The 16,273-nt window shown below is 45.4% G+C and overlaps 1 protein-coding gene across 1 annotated transcript; it reads right to left on the bottom strand.

The window, feature by feature from the left end:
* Nucleotides 1-1,664: 1,664 nt before the first annotated feature.
* Nucleotides 1,665-16,256, bottom strand: GSTO2 (glutathione S-transferase omega 2). The gene is made up of 6 exons (XM_036336066.1): nucleotides 11,790-16,256; nucleotides 11,374-11,482; nucleotides 11,007-11,229; nucleotides 10,010-10,111; nucleotides 3,413-3,519; nucleotides 1,665-1,951 (listed from the first exon to the last, which is right to left on the bottom strand). The coding sequence occupies exons 1-6, from the start codon at nucleotides 12,169-12,171 to the stop codon at nucleotides 1,792-1,794; spliced, it is 1,083 nt and encodes a 360-aa protein (XP_036191959.1). The 5' UTR covers nucleotides 12,172-16,256; the 3' UTR covers nucleotides 1,665-1,791.
* Between the last annotated feature and the right edge of the window lie 17 nt (nucleotides 16,257-16,273).

A 16,273-nucleotide genomic window follows, 5' to 3' on the forward strand; every position in this document is an offset into this window, starting at 1 on the left:
TAACAACTCAGATTCTTTTGTGGGTCAGATGGGTGGGGGGAGAAAAAGTGGAAGGTGGAAGGCAGTGCAGGTGACCTTTGCAAAATGCAGAGAGCACAGCTGGCGGAAAGGCATTCAAATCCCAAACTGGGCTGTGGGCTGCCAGCCTGCAGCCTGCCCCACAAGCACTCTCCTCCATGCTTTAGTTCTTGGTGCTTCAAGCTTCCTAAATTAGTATGTGGAGCCCAACAGAGAACATCTTTGGTTTTGGCCATCAGAGACATGCCGTTAACTGTTGTGCTGACAGTAATTTTGGTCCCATGCTAAACACTCACCAGCACATGGGATTTACACCTGCAAGGGCTGATCAGTCCCCACGTCCTTGGAGAGGCCACAGAAGCCCAGCAAAGATCCCAGGGAAATGTGACTCACAGACGTCACTCTGCATTGGCCTGGGTGCCATGGCAACAGGGCATCCCATCCTGAGAAGACGGTGCAGCAGATGGCCCCTGTCATGTGGCGCCTGCGATGGCAGACCAGGCCACCTCACGGAGCAGGATTGCTTCTGTCCAACTGGCACGGAGTCACACTGGTAACTATTTACATGCGTCAAAATACACCCAGAGGCAGCAGATGGCCAGGCCAGGCTGAGACATGGGGAGAAATGAGGCTGGTTTGGGCTGAGTCAGAGGCAAGGGCAGCAGACAGCTCACAACATCACTCCTGTTGCTGCCTGGTCTCAGCCTGGCTGGAGGCTGGGAAAAAGTTAGGCTTAAAAGGATCACAGGCTGATCGCTAGATCCTGAGACAAGATGGCATTGGACAGACCCGTCCCACGCCTAAGACACCTGCCAGCACACCAGGCCACTCTTCTGGGCTCTTTGTCACCTTCAGGGGTCCGAGCCAGCATATCAGGCTGAGACAAGCATTCCCACAGCAAGACAAGCAGCTTCAAAGCACTAGGTCTAACACCCCAACCAAAATGAGTGGAGGGACCCGGGGCTCCCATGTCTTTGTCACCTTTGTTATCTTATCACGCAGATGTCCCAGGGTTTGGTACACAACAGGCAACTGGAGGTGTTCGATGCAATGAATTGAAAGAGTGTGTGACGCAAATCCAACAGGGTGACCTTTGCCTGGGACTGGGTTTGGGGTGTGTGTATTTTTTTAAGACAGGATGTTGGCTATAGAACATTTTGTGAGCTATCCTGAGCCCCGACAGCACTGGTAAAATTCTGACGTCTTTAGTCCAGGGTGATAACGGGTGTTTCATTTCCTGCTTTGGAATTCTTTCAGTCATGGGACCCCCGGTGTCTCCCAGGCCCATAGCCAAAATGTGAATGACAATGATACTCATGCTCACCCACGTGGGCTGCAGCTTTCGTTTGCCAAGTGGAGAATATTTGGATTTGGAGTGTTTTCTTCTTCCTTTTCCTCTCTGCCTTTGCTCCCACCAGGGAGGTTGTGGAGGATGCCAGCTTATAGTGACAAATGTCAATGATCGGTAGGCCTTAAACATCAACATCAGCATCAATAATCTGGAGGTCAAACTGGGGCCCAAGGCCAAGGAGCCAGGGAAGCACATAGGCTCCTAAAACGTGCACTGGGCACTGGCTTTCTAGACAATCCTTAGAAGCTATGGGCTCGAGGAGTCAGACAGTGACGACCAGAAAGAATACCTTTTCTGTCTCCATGTTTATTAGGAACCTCAAAGAAAAGGAACAGAGATTGATTGACCCACCCAAACAACTCCTGGAACAGTGTCACGACATGCTTGGGAATTCTGGGTAGTGAAGGGGTGGACCATGGGGCTCAGCAACTCAGCCCATAGTCAAAGGCATCGGGGTGGTTCTGAAAATAGAGATTCAAGAAGCCCAGGAAAATATTCTTATCTATGAGAAGAGCACACACCGTGGGGTCCTGCTTCATGGCCTCTATCCAGAGCCGAAGAGCGGGGGTGTGGTTCACACAGCTGCAGGACAGGAAAGAAGTGTTAGCTCACCGGAAGAGGAAGGCATCAGGGAAAATGGCACGCGTCGCTCTTTAGATACCAAAAAAATGGGTTTCTTTGGGCAATAGAGTCATCTTAGTTAGCTATGAGCAACTGAGCATGATCACTTATTGAAAGAAAACCTTGTTTTTGGAATACCTGTGTGTGCTTTTGAATTGTGTAAGTTGCTACTGATTTTAACAATACAGTTAAATACTAGTGGGCTGATTGCTCTGGGGAAATAAGGTGCCTATGCCTGGCTGGTTACCAACAGGAAGACAACCCTCTGAAAGAGACATTCTTCTGTCATTCTCAGATCCTACGTTAGTGGGTTTGGAAAAAATAAAAACAAGTCGTTTCCAAAACACTTTAAAAAAATAATGAGTGGAAACAATCATCAAACTTTGAAATAATGGAGCTGATTGGGCTCCATTATTTCAAAGATCAGAAGTTTAGATCTAGACTATGCCCAGTGACTTTTTCAAGATCATACAACCTGTTAGTGGGAAATCTGTGGTTCAATACTCTGTCCCCAGAGGAGACAGGTTTTACATGATGTTTGTGTTGAGACAGAGTTTAAAATATCTGAATATGTTCTGTCTGATCTTTGCTCAGAGACAGCCAAAGGGGGATGTGCAGATGGCTCCTGGGTAGAGTCAAGCCTACCCATTACAAGGGCACCCTCACAGCTCTGGCTGGGCAGGACTGGATTCCCAAATGCCAGAGTCATCCAGCACCCACCATGCATCCAGCACCCACCATGTGACTGGCTGGGATTAGAGCCAGCACTTCTCCTCTGAGCATTCTGACAACAAAGCACATGTTCTGCCCAGGGCCCCTACATAGTCCTCCCCCCGCCACCTCCACGCAATTTCTTCTACTTTGAACATCCCTACACTTCCATGGTGGCCATTTCATTTGTTTTAGCATCGAGCATCTATTGCTTTTAAAATCAGTGTGTGTGTGTGTGTGTGTGTGTGTGTGTTTTTTTTAAAATATTCCTATCTGGGGAAGATTCCTCAGAGAACTAACTGTGAGTAAAGTGTGTGGTGGGCACTGGATTTCTAGACAATCCTTAGGAGGATTATCTCAGCAGGTCCAGGAGCAGGGCCACTGAGGGAGCTGCAGACAAGTCACCAAAACCCGATGACTAAGACTCACCACCTGCTTGCACCACTGGCCTGAGTTTGGATGGGCTGGTGAGGACGGTAGCTCTGAGGCACCACAGGTCTTACCAGCAGAAATATGGGGAGAGTGTGGGTCCACAGAGAGTGGCAGAAGAACACAGATGCATTTTAAACAAGGAAACAGTTTAAAACCTGATTTCATTTCACACGCATCGTGAAACACGTCCAGAGGAGGATGAATGGCACACACACCATTTCAACCACTGTTGCCCAGTCCGACCCCAGGGATTCATGACCACGTGGTCAAATGTCTTACTCAGCTATTCCATATACATCCAGCCGCTCAAACCAGGGCCAAAAGAGGTAATCAATCATGGATATACAGTCTCCACCAAAGAAGACGGTGTTCTGATAGCTAAGAATCTAAAAGTTTAAACAGAACAAAAGCAAGTTAATTTGCTGATCTGCTGGCATAGTTATAGACACTAACTACAAATATCAAATTAGTTCCCACAGAGGGAGAACTTCGGCTTTGATTCTCCTTCTGATTTGTTAGGTAAGTGCTTCCTCCCTTTTTCTGAGGTTTCCTCCACCCTATTTAGGGTAATACTCCTGGCCACACTCAGTCCCTTCCCTCCTTTGAACCCTGGAGGGAAAGGGTGGCTCCTCTGATGGGAGAATTTGGAAGGACCACCCAGGCAGCGGGAGCCCAGCCCCTCTCTCAGCCTGGAGCAGGCTCCTCCCAGTGCTATGCTGTCCGTGGAGCAGCTCAGCCCCCAGAAAGGGGAGGCCCTGTGTCAGGCCAGTGCAGCTTAATACTGGGATGGAGGAGGGCCACAGGAGGAACCCCACTTGTTCCAGTTGTGACCCTCCACTTTCCAGGATTCACTGTATCTGTAACAAAGGGGATACTGTGTCACCATGTGCCTTCCTCTTTTGCTTTCTTTCTTTAAAAAAAATATTTTTATTGATTTCAGAGAGGAAGGGAGAGGGAGAAATAGAAACATCAATGATGAGAGAAAAATCATTGATCAGCTGCCTCCTGCACGCCCCCTACTGGGGATCAAGCCTGAAACCTGAGCATGTGCCCTGACCAGGAATTGAATCATGACCTCCTGGTTCATAGGTCGACACTCAACCACGGAGCTGGGCAAGAAAGAGCAGTGCTACTTAATGGACTCCCGCTAATCCAGCGGTTCTCAACCTGTGGGTCGCGACCCCTTTGGCGGTAGAACGACCCTTTCACAGGGGTCGCCTAAGACCATCCTGCATATCAGATATTTACATTACGATTCATAACAGTAGCAACATTACAGTTATGAAGTAGCAATGAAAATTTTATGGTTGGGTCACAACATGAGGAATTGTATTTAAAGGGCCAGAAGGTTGAGAACCACTGAGTCTAATTAGAATCTAATCTCACCATTGTCTTTTTATCATATTTTCTTTTTTATTTCAATTCTTTGAACTTCACACTTGTTGGCCACTCAACATTATCAATTTTTTACATTAAAATAAAATTTCTCTTTCCCAAATGGGACAAATTAATCCAGATAGAAAGCAGATAAACTCTTAACAGACAGCCAAAGTCAAAATAAATAAACAAATAAAAGCACTTGAAAATTTAAAAAGCAAAAGTACTTAGCAGAGATTATTTTTAGGCCAGGTTTTCCCAAAGAGAAAGGTATGGTGTCAATTACCTAGTTAATCAGATGACTTTGACCCATTTAACTCATAGTAAACTAAATTTTTCCCTGTAGTTACAGATCTAGATTCCTGTGCCCTTTATCTAGATTTCCATACTCTTATCTTTATCAATCAGGCTTGATTTTTTATACTCTAAAACAGATGTTGACTCTATGAGGTAGTGTAGGTTATAGTTAAGAAGGTAAGTTCTGCTCTGGCTGGTTTTGCTCAGTGGTTAGAGTGTTGGCCTGTGGACCGAAGGGTCACAGGTTCAATTCCCGGTCAAAGGAATGTACCTCGGTTGCAGGTTCCCCAGCCCCATAAGGACCCTTGTGGGAGGCAGCTAATCAATGTGTCTCTCTCACATTGATGTCTCTCTCTCTCTCTCTCTCTCTCTCTCTCTCTCTCTCTCTCTCTCTCTCCCCCCCCCCCCCCCCGCCCTTCTTCCTCCTCCTTCCTGGTCCTGTGCTGGGCTTCACCTCTCATTCAACATGAAACCAGGGCAACTTATGTACCTCTTCTTCCAAGCCTCAGTTTTCTCATCTGTAAAATGGTGGCAATGTTAGTGCCCACCATGCATGAGTAAAGTGAGTTCTTGTGATGACAAAGCACAGTGACCTCAGAAGATTACATCCACATAAAGCAAATCCACCCCTCACACAGAAAGGATCAATGGGGTCCCCACATCCTTCTCAGAGCAGAAAGCAAATCTTGTGGCCCTAAGTCTAAGTCTTCATTCTCTCCCAGTATGGCATAGAGAAGCCCCCTTCCTGGTGTCCTGAAAATCTGAAAAAAATGTGAGATGGTGTCACTTTGTTCAAAGAAACTACTAACAGGATCGTACTAAAACAACAGAATCTGGCCAATAAAAATTCAAAACAGAGACTATTTTCAGTCATGTATAAATAAGCTCTGACGTACAGAGTAGAGGGACAAATTGTTCCATTTTCATGGATTCCAGAAAGGCACAAGACTTCTTATGGTCGGGAATAAAAATAGTTACCAAATTTGTATCACTGATTTTGAAACATATACTTTCAGCTTATTACTAGCTTTCATGGCACAAATCAGAACCCAATCTAAGTGGATCAACTCTGGAATTTCTGTGTAACTCCTGTGCTTTACAGAGCAGAGGTGCTTTTGGGAAGTCCTTGTCAAAAGAAATCATATGCAGACATTTAATGGAACCCATGATGGGTCCTTTGGTAAAGTAACAAGGTATTTTGAAAATGAATAGTTGCTTAGGAATTGACATTTATTTAGTATATGTTTCTGAAGCTTTTCATTTACTCAAAGTAGGAGTGTATGCCATTAAATATATATGATCTTATAGCTATGATCAACCTGTACATCAGCTCTCACAAAGTAATTCAAGTCATAACAAGGTACTTTGTATAGTAAAAAGTCAAGATGAGCATATAGATGAAATGGGTGAGGCATCAACTATTTTCTGGCAGCTTCTACCCCATTCCCAAAATACATATGCACATTCCTTTGCACTTTTCTTAAATCCAAGAGTGACTTGGGACCACTCACATCAAGATCCTTAGAGTTCTTGCCTCAGCTGCCTCAGACAGACATTTCTCCACCAGATTTCTCCCAGGGCAAATTTAAAAATCCCAACAGAATATCTGGCTTCCTGTAAACTAGCACAACATGCCAGCTCCTTTACAGACACATCCCAGTGATGTAGAGAACATACTGGCCAGCCCTCCTCAGAGATTTAGTGAAGTCTTAGGACCCTCAATAGGAGAGCTCCCTTCTGTGCAAACCTGATAACTTCCAAACATGTGAAATAACTTTTCCCCTTAGAATCACAGAACATCAGCACCGGAAGGGCCACTGGAAGTCATCTAGTGTGACTCCCCTGCCCCCACCATCATTTTGCCATTTTTTTAGATCAGGCTCATTACACAGAAGATTAGAGCTGCAGGGTAAAGTAAGTGCACAATAAAATATTAAATATGAAAAATAATAAAATGCTAAGCTCTGGGAAAATAAAAGAACAGAAGGTCAAAAAGGAAGGAAAATGGTATCAAGGTATCAAGCCAGGAGTCCTGCAGAGATCCTTAAAGCTTTGAATTGGACTTGGGTTTCCTGGCAGCAGAAATGGAGAGGAAAACATCCTGGCAAGCTGAGTCTTGTCTCTCACATGGAAGCACAAGAGAGTCTCACTGTCAGGATAGGAAACAGACCCAGGGAGGTAAGGGGACCCTCTGGTTGGTGCCAGAGCTAAGACAGAAACACCATTCTCCTAATTCCCAGACTAGAGTTGATCCCTGTGTCATTCTACTTCAAATGTAGGAGGACTCTACTCACAGAAGCTTCCAGTCTTTTGTGAACTCTTTGCTTGTTCTTTAAGAATCAGCAAAAAGCTTAGAATTGGCATATTCTGAAAGCTTCTCCTGCTCTGCATCCACAGATTGGCCCAGCTCAGCTTCCCAGGAGAACTGCCCCCTCAAACCTGCTCTTTCTCCCCGCTCTCAGTCAGGGGCTCTGCAGGGAGGGGACACACACCAACATACTCGTGGTTGCAGAGCTTACCAGAATTCTCTCCTTCCAGGCAACTTCACTCAAATAGTTCTTCTGTGTTCTCAGTTTAAACTAGTGTGTCTTGCTTACAGCCAATGAGCTGCTCTGACAATGTTTAGGATAGTTAGAGGCAAACTAAACCGGCAGTCTTAATTCCCAGTGTCTTATCTTTCCCAAGTGTTTTGTCATCAGAAACAGACTAGGAAGCTGCTGCTGCTATACCTGGACGCACTTAGCCGTGGTCATGTTAATATCCAACGTCATTTTTTAAAACTCTATTTTGAGTTCTTTCTGTTTCCCACCTGCCACATCGAATGATGTTGGCCATTCTTAATATCGAATAGCTTCCCTCACAGTGGAATCCCTCACTTTCAGCGCTATTGTCCTTGGCATCACCAAGCAAGGCAAAATGGCCTGCTTAGAGGAGACATTGTTCATCCAAGGCCCAGGCATCCCTCACGAGGTCACACGTGGGGAGGGAACTGAGGCTCTGCCTTCTAGCCCTTCTAACACATCTTTAATTCAGGCTTAAGAAATTGAGATATTTGAGGGATAGCCATTTGATGTTCTGAAATAATAGAAAATCTATTTTTTAAACGTTCTGTTCTCCAATTCACTGAAAAATGACTACAGAGGGTGGTCCCCTTGCTTTTAAAGGATGTGGTAAGAGATGAAGAGTGGGCATGCAAATGAAGAGCAAAGGACCATTTGGTTTGACGAGGGAACACTATTTCCACCCCCTGAAGGTGAAAAGCCTGGTAGGAAGGTCCCCTCATCTTCTGTGAGGATCTCTCGGGCTCCCCCAGGGGGATGAAAAGGAGGTTAGCAGCTGGAGCACAAGTGGAAGGAAGAAGCGCGCGGGCTCCCCCTTGTGGCCATTGCTGGTGAGGCGCACTGACTGTGGCACCTCCAGGAGGTTCACAGGGAGGAAGAAATCTTATCTGTAAGGGTTTTGTGTACAAACAAGGTCACGAAGAGAAGAGAATCCGAGACTTCCTCAAACCAGGCATTCTAAAAAGCTTCAGTCTACAGTCCTAGACTCTTGGATTCAGCTTCAGTAATTGCTGCCCTGCACCCCCAGCCTCTAAGGAGGACAGACAGCATGGTGGCTCACAGTGGGGGTGCTCATGTCCTTGCTGGAGGAGGAAGGAGGTGGTTTTTCTTGATGGAAATAGTTCTTAAGAAGCAGAACCTCCTCTCCTTCCCTTCTCCCTAAACACACACCCAAAAGACACAAAGCTGCTTGCCAATAAACCAGCAATTCGGGCCCTTATCCAAAAGCAACAGTAAAGTACTCAACTCCAGGGCAGAAGTCTTGAGTTCATAAAAGATAAGGGGAGATTCTCAAGATTTCAAATTTCAGGGCCCTGCTACACTGATATACAGCTGAAGTTGAGCTAATGACAATGAACCAAGGACACCTGTAAAACAAACCAAGTGTGTATAACAGAGTATAAAATCATTTGTCCTCTACAAAGAAACCTTAGAAGTAGTTTCTGGTAGAACATGCCCCATCTTGCTGTTCATCACTATGAAGATTCAGAAGGCATCTTGCCAACATTTGGGGATTAAAGGACCACCCTGAAAATTCTATCCTGGCATCCTTTTAATGGGCTTAATTCTTTTGCCAAAATTTATTTGTAAGATAGTAAGGGGGTTGAAGCTAGCAAAGCAATGCTTGACAAGTCAAACCTCTTTAAAGTGATGGATGGTGGATGAAAAGATAAATGAATATTGATCGAATCTCTGAAGCCGGGGGTGGGGAGGAACCTCCTGTGTATAAAAACAATGGAAGAAATCACAACAGAAAAGATTATGGCACAGAATTTTTAATGTTATATTTCTATGCAGGCAGAAAAAGATAAGCCAAGTTAAAAGCTATAACAAAAGAAAACAAAAATGTCTTAAAAACAAGCAAATATCTTGTACCTGTAAGAAACTCTTTAAAAGGAACTCTCACAAATCAGCAAAGAAAACCAGTAAGACCTTGATAGACAAGCCAGCTAACAGACCATTTTCACACAAAAAAACAAGAACACTAAGAGATGGCATACTTTGGGGAAAATATCCCACTTCACTAGCAATCAAAGAAATACTCATTATATCAACAATGAGAAATTGCTCTCTCTCTTCAAAACAGGCACATATCTTTTTTAAAAAAAATATATATATATTATTGATTTTTTTACAGAGAGGAAGGGAGAGTGATAGAGAGTTAGGAACATCGATGAGAGAGAAACATTGATCAGCTGCCTCCTGCACACTCCCCACTAGGGATGTGCCTGCAACCAAGGTACATGCCCTTGACCGGAATCGAACCTAGGACCCTTGAGTCTGCAGGCCAACGCTCTATCCACTGAGCCAAACCGGTTAGGGCGGCACATATCTTTAGTTCCCCAAGAATGAAAAGGAGGTAGAACAAAGGGCATTTTCATATACTGCTCTTTGGGGAGGATGTAGCATCATAGAGCTCCAGCCTGTACAGTGTACATGCCCTTTGATCTGGTAATGCCATTCCTGGAAATCAGACCCAAGCACATATTCTAAAATAGAGAAAGCACGAGTTAAGATGACAAGTAGCTGAACTTATCAAAGTCAGGCAGAAAGACGAAGTCTGTGCAAGCAGAAGGTGTCAGGGTGACCAGGTTAACGACCCTACATCGGATCTAACCAGTAGAGGGGCCCCTTTTTGTACCTCTTCAAGGTTGCAGAATTCCTCACGAAGGGCTAGCTTCAGATCACAGCATTCTTTCCCGCATCTCAATGCTACCAGACACTCCTTGGTCAAATGTGGGACCTAATCGGAGGACACAGGTTTCTTAGTGGAGAATCTGAGGGAACTCCACGCTTCTGCTCTGCCTACAAATACAGCCAAAGCTTTGTCCCCCCAGCTTAACAGGCCAACGGCCACATCCCGGCTCCTCAATAGGAGTATCCTGAGGGGTTCCAGCAATCCATTTGTCTTAGCTCCCTGGTAAAACAAGGTGCTTTTAAAAAGTGTTCTCAAGTGCTTCTTACTTGATCAGCTATTTCCATGCTGTACAATCTTAGGCAGGCACTTAACCTCTCTAACCCCAGTGTTCCCACCTAAAAAATGGATACAGTAATAGTACCCACCTGGTGCAAGGGCAGTTGTAAGGGCTGCATGAGTTAACCGTTATAAAGGGAGTTAAAATAGTGCTTGGCACATCATACATGCTCAGTATATGTCAGTTTTTATTGCATTTCAAAGAGAACCATCTTAAAGTTTCTCCACTTTTTTCTCCCGTTATCAGCAGGTACCCCCTTTTGTCTCCACATTTCTTGGACAGTTGGAACTCTTGCTCTGAAAAAAGAGCAGTTCCCTCCCGTGCGTTAGTGTCTTTATTCTCTTAATTATATTCCCTGTAAAGCATCACCAGCTCTTTCGATATTCCTATCTTAAGTCACACAGTCAAAACTTTGCCATAATCATACCTCTGGAGACTGCTAGTTCACATCAAAAACACCTCTCAGTGAAGCCTTTAACCTTTAATATCAGAGGCGATGGCTCTACTATAATTGCATACCAGTTATGCTCCTAAGGCACACGCAGTATCAAAACAAAACAGTTTCACCGATGATTGGGCTTTAAAATGAATTGAAGTTTGGGAAAGACATACAAAGTAAAAGAGAGCGCGTAGGTGGCTTTAAAAAAAAAAAAATCAACATACCTTATAGAATAGCTCCAATAACATCTTTTGGCGAGCTCGCTCATAAGGGTCATATGGATACAGCTTCCTTCCCGGATAAGCATCATCCAGGTACTCACAAGCGATCACAGATTCGTAGATCAGCTGACATCTGCTGTTTTCCAGGACAGGGATTTGGCCAAAGGGGTGCTTTGTATAGTACCAGTCAGGCTTGTTTCTCAGGTTAATGTTGATAACTTCATAGCTTAAAAGGCAAAGGGAAAACAAGACAACCAGCATGAGAGGCTGACCCGGACAGACGCTCATGTCCAGAGCAGAAGAGAAGCCGGGGCGCTCCCGATTTGCAACATCCCCCGGTGCCTGTGGGCGCTGACCTCCCATCTCTCACCTGATGCCTTTGGCCAGGAGGACCAAGCGCGTTCTGTGCGCAAAGGGACAGAACCTCATGCTGTAGATTCGGATCAGGCCCTCTGGGACCGGCCCTGGGGCGACACTTCCTGCGGGGCGGGTGAGGGGTACCAAGCGGTGGATTAGGCCACTGGGGAGAGGGGCTCACTCTCCTCCCTGTGACCTCAAGAGGGCTGTGCACTCCTCCTCCTCCTCCTCCTCCTCCTCCTCCTCCTCCTCCTCCTCCTCCTCCTCCTCCTCCTCCTCCGGAGTCCCCAGACTGGACACTTTTGCACGTGGCTTTTGTGCAGAGGAATCCTTCCAGCCCCCCCCCCCCCCGCCGCACCCCCCCCCCCCCCCCAGCTGCTCTTGGGGCCAAGGCCCAGCCTCTCCATCCCGCGGACCCAGAGGACTCACCTTTCCCCAGGCTCCTGCACTCATCCTCACCCATGGTGATCGTGCGTCTGCACAGCGCCCAGGGCTCCAAGCCTCGCCTTTGGAGCTCGCCGCGGCCGCAGCCGCAGGCGCCGGCGCGCCGCCCCTGCAGCCCAAATTCAAGGTTTAAGGGACTGGGATCCGGTGGGGCAGCGGGGACGTGATCCGGGGAGCGAGCGAGGTAGGATGACAACGCGGAGAGACTTCGCCCCAGACTTGGAAGTCCAAGTAGGAGTGTGGGCGAAACACAACAAATAAAAACCCTGAGAAGTACCCCCTGCCTTGCACACGTGGGCACAGCCTTCGGTGGGGTCCCTTCTCGGCACTGAGAATCTGTGGAGATGGAGCATTGAAACGCCAGCATGTACTTCAAAGGAGTTGAACAAACATTAACCTGGGTAGCACTAAGGTTTTCCTTCCCATTCTAAGCCTTCCCATTCTAAGCCCTCCCTCCTGCATCTCTAAGACAATAGGCCTCATTCTCTGTATGAGCCCAAAAAATAAAGGCAAGCTTTTTCATAATATAGCAGATGAGAAGAAACACTTCTTAGTATTGAGTGTCTCCTTAAATTGTGTGCCCTCGCTGGCCTCACTCTAGTTCCAGCCCTATTCGTGAGATTGTACCCAAGCTATGAAAAAAACTGGTAATGAATTCGAAACAAGATCATCTAGAGGCAAAGAAAAATGTGTGAGCTCTCCCCATCCCCCAGCATGAATCTTAGAGAAGACCCTTTATAATGGCTAAGGGCACATTGTCAAAGCCCAGCAATACAGGGGTCACTTGGATCGCTCTTCCAGCTACATGAAATCAAGGCGGTAGCTGGCCTTTACTCCGACCCTAAGCAGCTTGGTGATCCTGAAATTCAGCAGATGGAAAGAGAACTTATTTGATCTTTACAGGATTGAGCTGAAACAGGAATTACTCATCCATGCATTTCAGAGGGTTGACAAGTAAAGGAGGAAAGAAAAGCATTCTATGCCTCACTCATTCTGATTAAATGGTTTCCATGGATTATCTTATTTGATTCCCACAACTACTCAGTTAGGCAACTAATATTCCTATTTTACAAAATAGAAAATATCCTCAGGAAAATGAAATTATTTGTCCAAAGTGACCCGCTAGTAGGGTTGAAGAACTTTAAAAGTCCAAAGCCTGTCTCATTGTCTTGGCCTCTAAAGCAGCTAGCAGTGTGGAGAGGAAAGGATCTAAGTCCTGGAAAAGACCTAACACATAATTGCTGCTCAGCAATTGTTAGCTGAATCTAAATATCCTTCATTAAAATGACAGAACCTAATTATGTAGCCCATGATTGGACACATTTTGTCGTTTGGAATTCCAGTCTATCCAGAAATTCTTGGTTAATAGTGTTAACATTTTTTCCCCCTACTAAATAGGAATCTTTGAAAGTCTTTGGAATAGTGACTCAACAACATTGTTAGGCCATTCAGAGTGATTTCATGTGGGACATGACAGGTTGCTGTGGATTTATAAGTTTGGGGAATGGCAAAAATGTTCTAATACATTTTCTCTCAAAAGAAATTGCATATGTGTCAGCAGGAAGTCTGGTATTGGAAAAGACATTGGTTCTTCACTTGCCATGCTGACGATTTTGCATTTTGGAAGATAAAGTAATAGGATAACTACTATTCTGAAACTAATTTTAATCAATGAAGACGAACTGAGTGGTGAAGAGTTTCCATTAGGGTTTACTCTTGGTGAATTTCATATAATTTTCATGTGTCATAAATTATGATTCTTCTCTTGGTTTTTTTCAACCATTTAAAAATGTAAAAACCATCCTTAGTTCTTATGCTGTACAAAACCCAGCAATGGGCTGGATTTGGCTCTCTGGCCTGAGTTTGCCCATCCTGGAGGAAGCTGACAATGAATGAATTCTTAAGGGCCAAACTGGGAATTCCATTTGCAAAGTAAAAGGTTCCACTTTTCCACGATGCTAGAGAGAACCTATTTCCAAGATTCCCCCCGCCCCTTATTGCCACCTTTAAAGGAAACCAACTCTGAGAGTTGGTAAATGCAGTTTCTTTAAAGTATATCCGTGTATGGGAAGTCACATTCTAAAATGCAAGCCTATTTGGTGTAGTTAGGGGGGATAGACAAAGTAATGAAAACAATTCTTCCCCTGAAGGGAAGGAAAATAATGTCAAGGTTCTCTGTTGGCACTTATACTCAAACCCTGGCTTTGGCACTTAGACAAGCTCTCTCTCTTTGACCTTCATCCTTCTCATCTGTGAAATGAGAAAGAAACAGCACCTTCGTGATGGGTTTTGAATAGTGAATGAAATCATACAGGTGACCCTCAGTAAGAGCTCAAAGTTAATGACTAACAGTAGTGAATAAGAACACATTTTTAAGAGCATAGTGCATTCCAATTTTGTACCCATAAAGATGAAATGCACTGCAATCCAGCTTTGCCAAGCATATTAGAATTAGAATTCAACACTGAATATTTCTTTCACCAGTTACCAGTTAAACGGCAGTCAAATGGGTTGAATGCTGCAGGCTACCTTTCAGTAATGTGGATTTTAATCCTACCGCTGAACACTATGGTTTCCCTGGAAAGAGTTTAATTATGACCTTTGAGTTTATCCCTACTTCCCTTTAAAGACCCAATAGGTACTTCTTTGAAATCCTCTTTGCAGATTGTCCTTCTATGTAATTATATCATGTTTACACCTCTATTATACTGACTCATTCAAGCAAGAAACAAATGGTAACAAGGCCATATTAAACCTACTCCAAATTGGTTTCCAGCTGTCTGAAATATAATCGGATCTACCTGCAAATGTGGGATTTTCAGTCATGGGTAATAGTAACTTAAGCCTTCGAGGAAAATAATGCCACCACAGAAATAATTTACTCTACTTAACTGAATCTCTGTTTTGAGAATAGAAATGGAGTTTGCATTTTTCGGGTTTTCAAAAAACGTTTTTTCTCATACCTATCTCGGAGAGTGGCAAAACCTGGAGGACATCCCTCTGAATACTTCAGAAGCCTAATTTCCATGAAAGATGACTGGGTGTTCAGATATTGTTCACCGAGTTTGAACAATAAGTGAGAAAAAGCAGCTCTATTTTCAAATAGACTTGTTTGAAATAGAATCAGGACTTGTTTCCAAAATTGACCACACACCCCTTTTCCCTTCAAATGCAACCTTGGCCAGACCCACGCACCCACCCGGTGGAGGGGACAGGAGAGACGCCGCCAGACACCTCCCCGCCCGTGGGAAAGGGAAAGGCTGTAAGACGAGGGTGGAGCCCGCCCCTGGAGTGAGATCCTACCCGCCTACTGGCCGCGGAGCCCAGAGCTCCAGCCAAACCCTAGAGGCCTTCGGAAGCGCTCCGGCCAGTCCGTGCGAGCGGAGCCACTGGGAGGCTGCTGAGAACCGGAGTCTCGATTCCCCACGGGTGTCTGTGACCGGGTAGTGGCTCTCTGTGGCACTTCAGTGCCCGTGTCTGCCTCCGACTGAAGTCCGCCCGCAGCCGACCTGGGCCCAGAGCGTGGGGCAGGCCGATCGGGGCAGAGATGGGTCGCCCGGAGCTTGGGCGTTGGCGGCCGAAGGCCCTTTGTGAAGTCATCCTTTGGCAGCTGCCTCTCAGGGTGCGGCCCCCAGATCGCTTGCATCACAATGGGGTGGGAGGGGGGCGCTCTTTTCAAATGTGGCCCACCCGGCCCACCCCCAGCAGTGAGCCCAAGGTGATTGCTAGGTGCTCTTCCGTTGAAGTACAGGAAACCAGACTGTATTGGGGCTGGCCGGTCAACAGCCCCTTAATTCTGACAGTAAGAACAGGGTGCTGGGTGTGTCCTCCAGATATTTCTGCCAGCATCTTAAGGTCTCATTTAACCTCGGGACCTTAGTTGAATGATCTATAGAGTGAAGTGATGCTCTCTGACCTACCTTCTTCTCCTGGAGGTGATGTGATGATAAACATTAGTGAGAAGACCAATGGGCTATGGAAGTGTTTGGAAAATGGCATTACTATTTCTGAAGGGGGATGCTACCTATTACTCATTCGGCCTTACATACCGCATTAAGGGATGTGGTATCCACAGTAATTACATATTGAATGGGTTGTACAACATAATCTCTATGTTGTAGACCTGAAATGGGATTTTGGTAGGAAGGAGTTGAAGAGGATACAGATTAGATATTGGAGATCAAATAGGAGGCCACCTAGTCACCTGACTTTGAGGTGATGCAGGTCTGGTCTTCATGGGTGACAATGGCAAGTGAAATTCAGTTGATGATGGAAAAAATGAGGATTGAAAATTCTCAATTCAGAACCTTGAAGACAAACTTGAAAGGGCATCTCTTGAAATGACAATGGGGTATCCAAGTGGAAGTTAGAAATCTAGATTGAAGTCTAGATCTCAGTAGAGAGGATGACTTAGAGGTTTTCAGCAGAGACTGATAGAAACCTTAGTGTCATTTGAGCATCTGGAGCAG

The sequence above is a fragment of the Myotis myotis genome, unplaced genomic scaffold (genome assembly GCF_014108235.1).
Source record: "Myotis myotis isolate mMyoMyo1 unplaced genomic scaffold, mMyoMyo1.p scaffold_m19_p_15, whole genome shotgun sequence".
Lineage (NCBI taxonomy): Eukaryota > Metazoa > Chordata > Mammalia > Chiroptera > Vespertilionidae > Myotis > Myotis myotis.

Coding starts and splice junctions, on each gene's coding strand:
- GSTO2 (XM_036336066.1), bottom strand. CDS start 12,171: ATGCTGGCGTTTCAATGCTCCATCTCCACAGATTCTCAGTGCCGAGAA. Junction 11,230..11,373: donor CTCCTGGCCAAAGGCATCAG/GTGAGAGATGGG, acceptor TTGCCTTTTAAG/CTATGAAGTTATCAACATTA. Junction 3,520..10,009: donor AATTCTGCAACCTTGAAGAG/GTACAAAAAGGG, acceptor TTAAACTTTTAG/ATTCTTAGCTATCAGAACAC.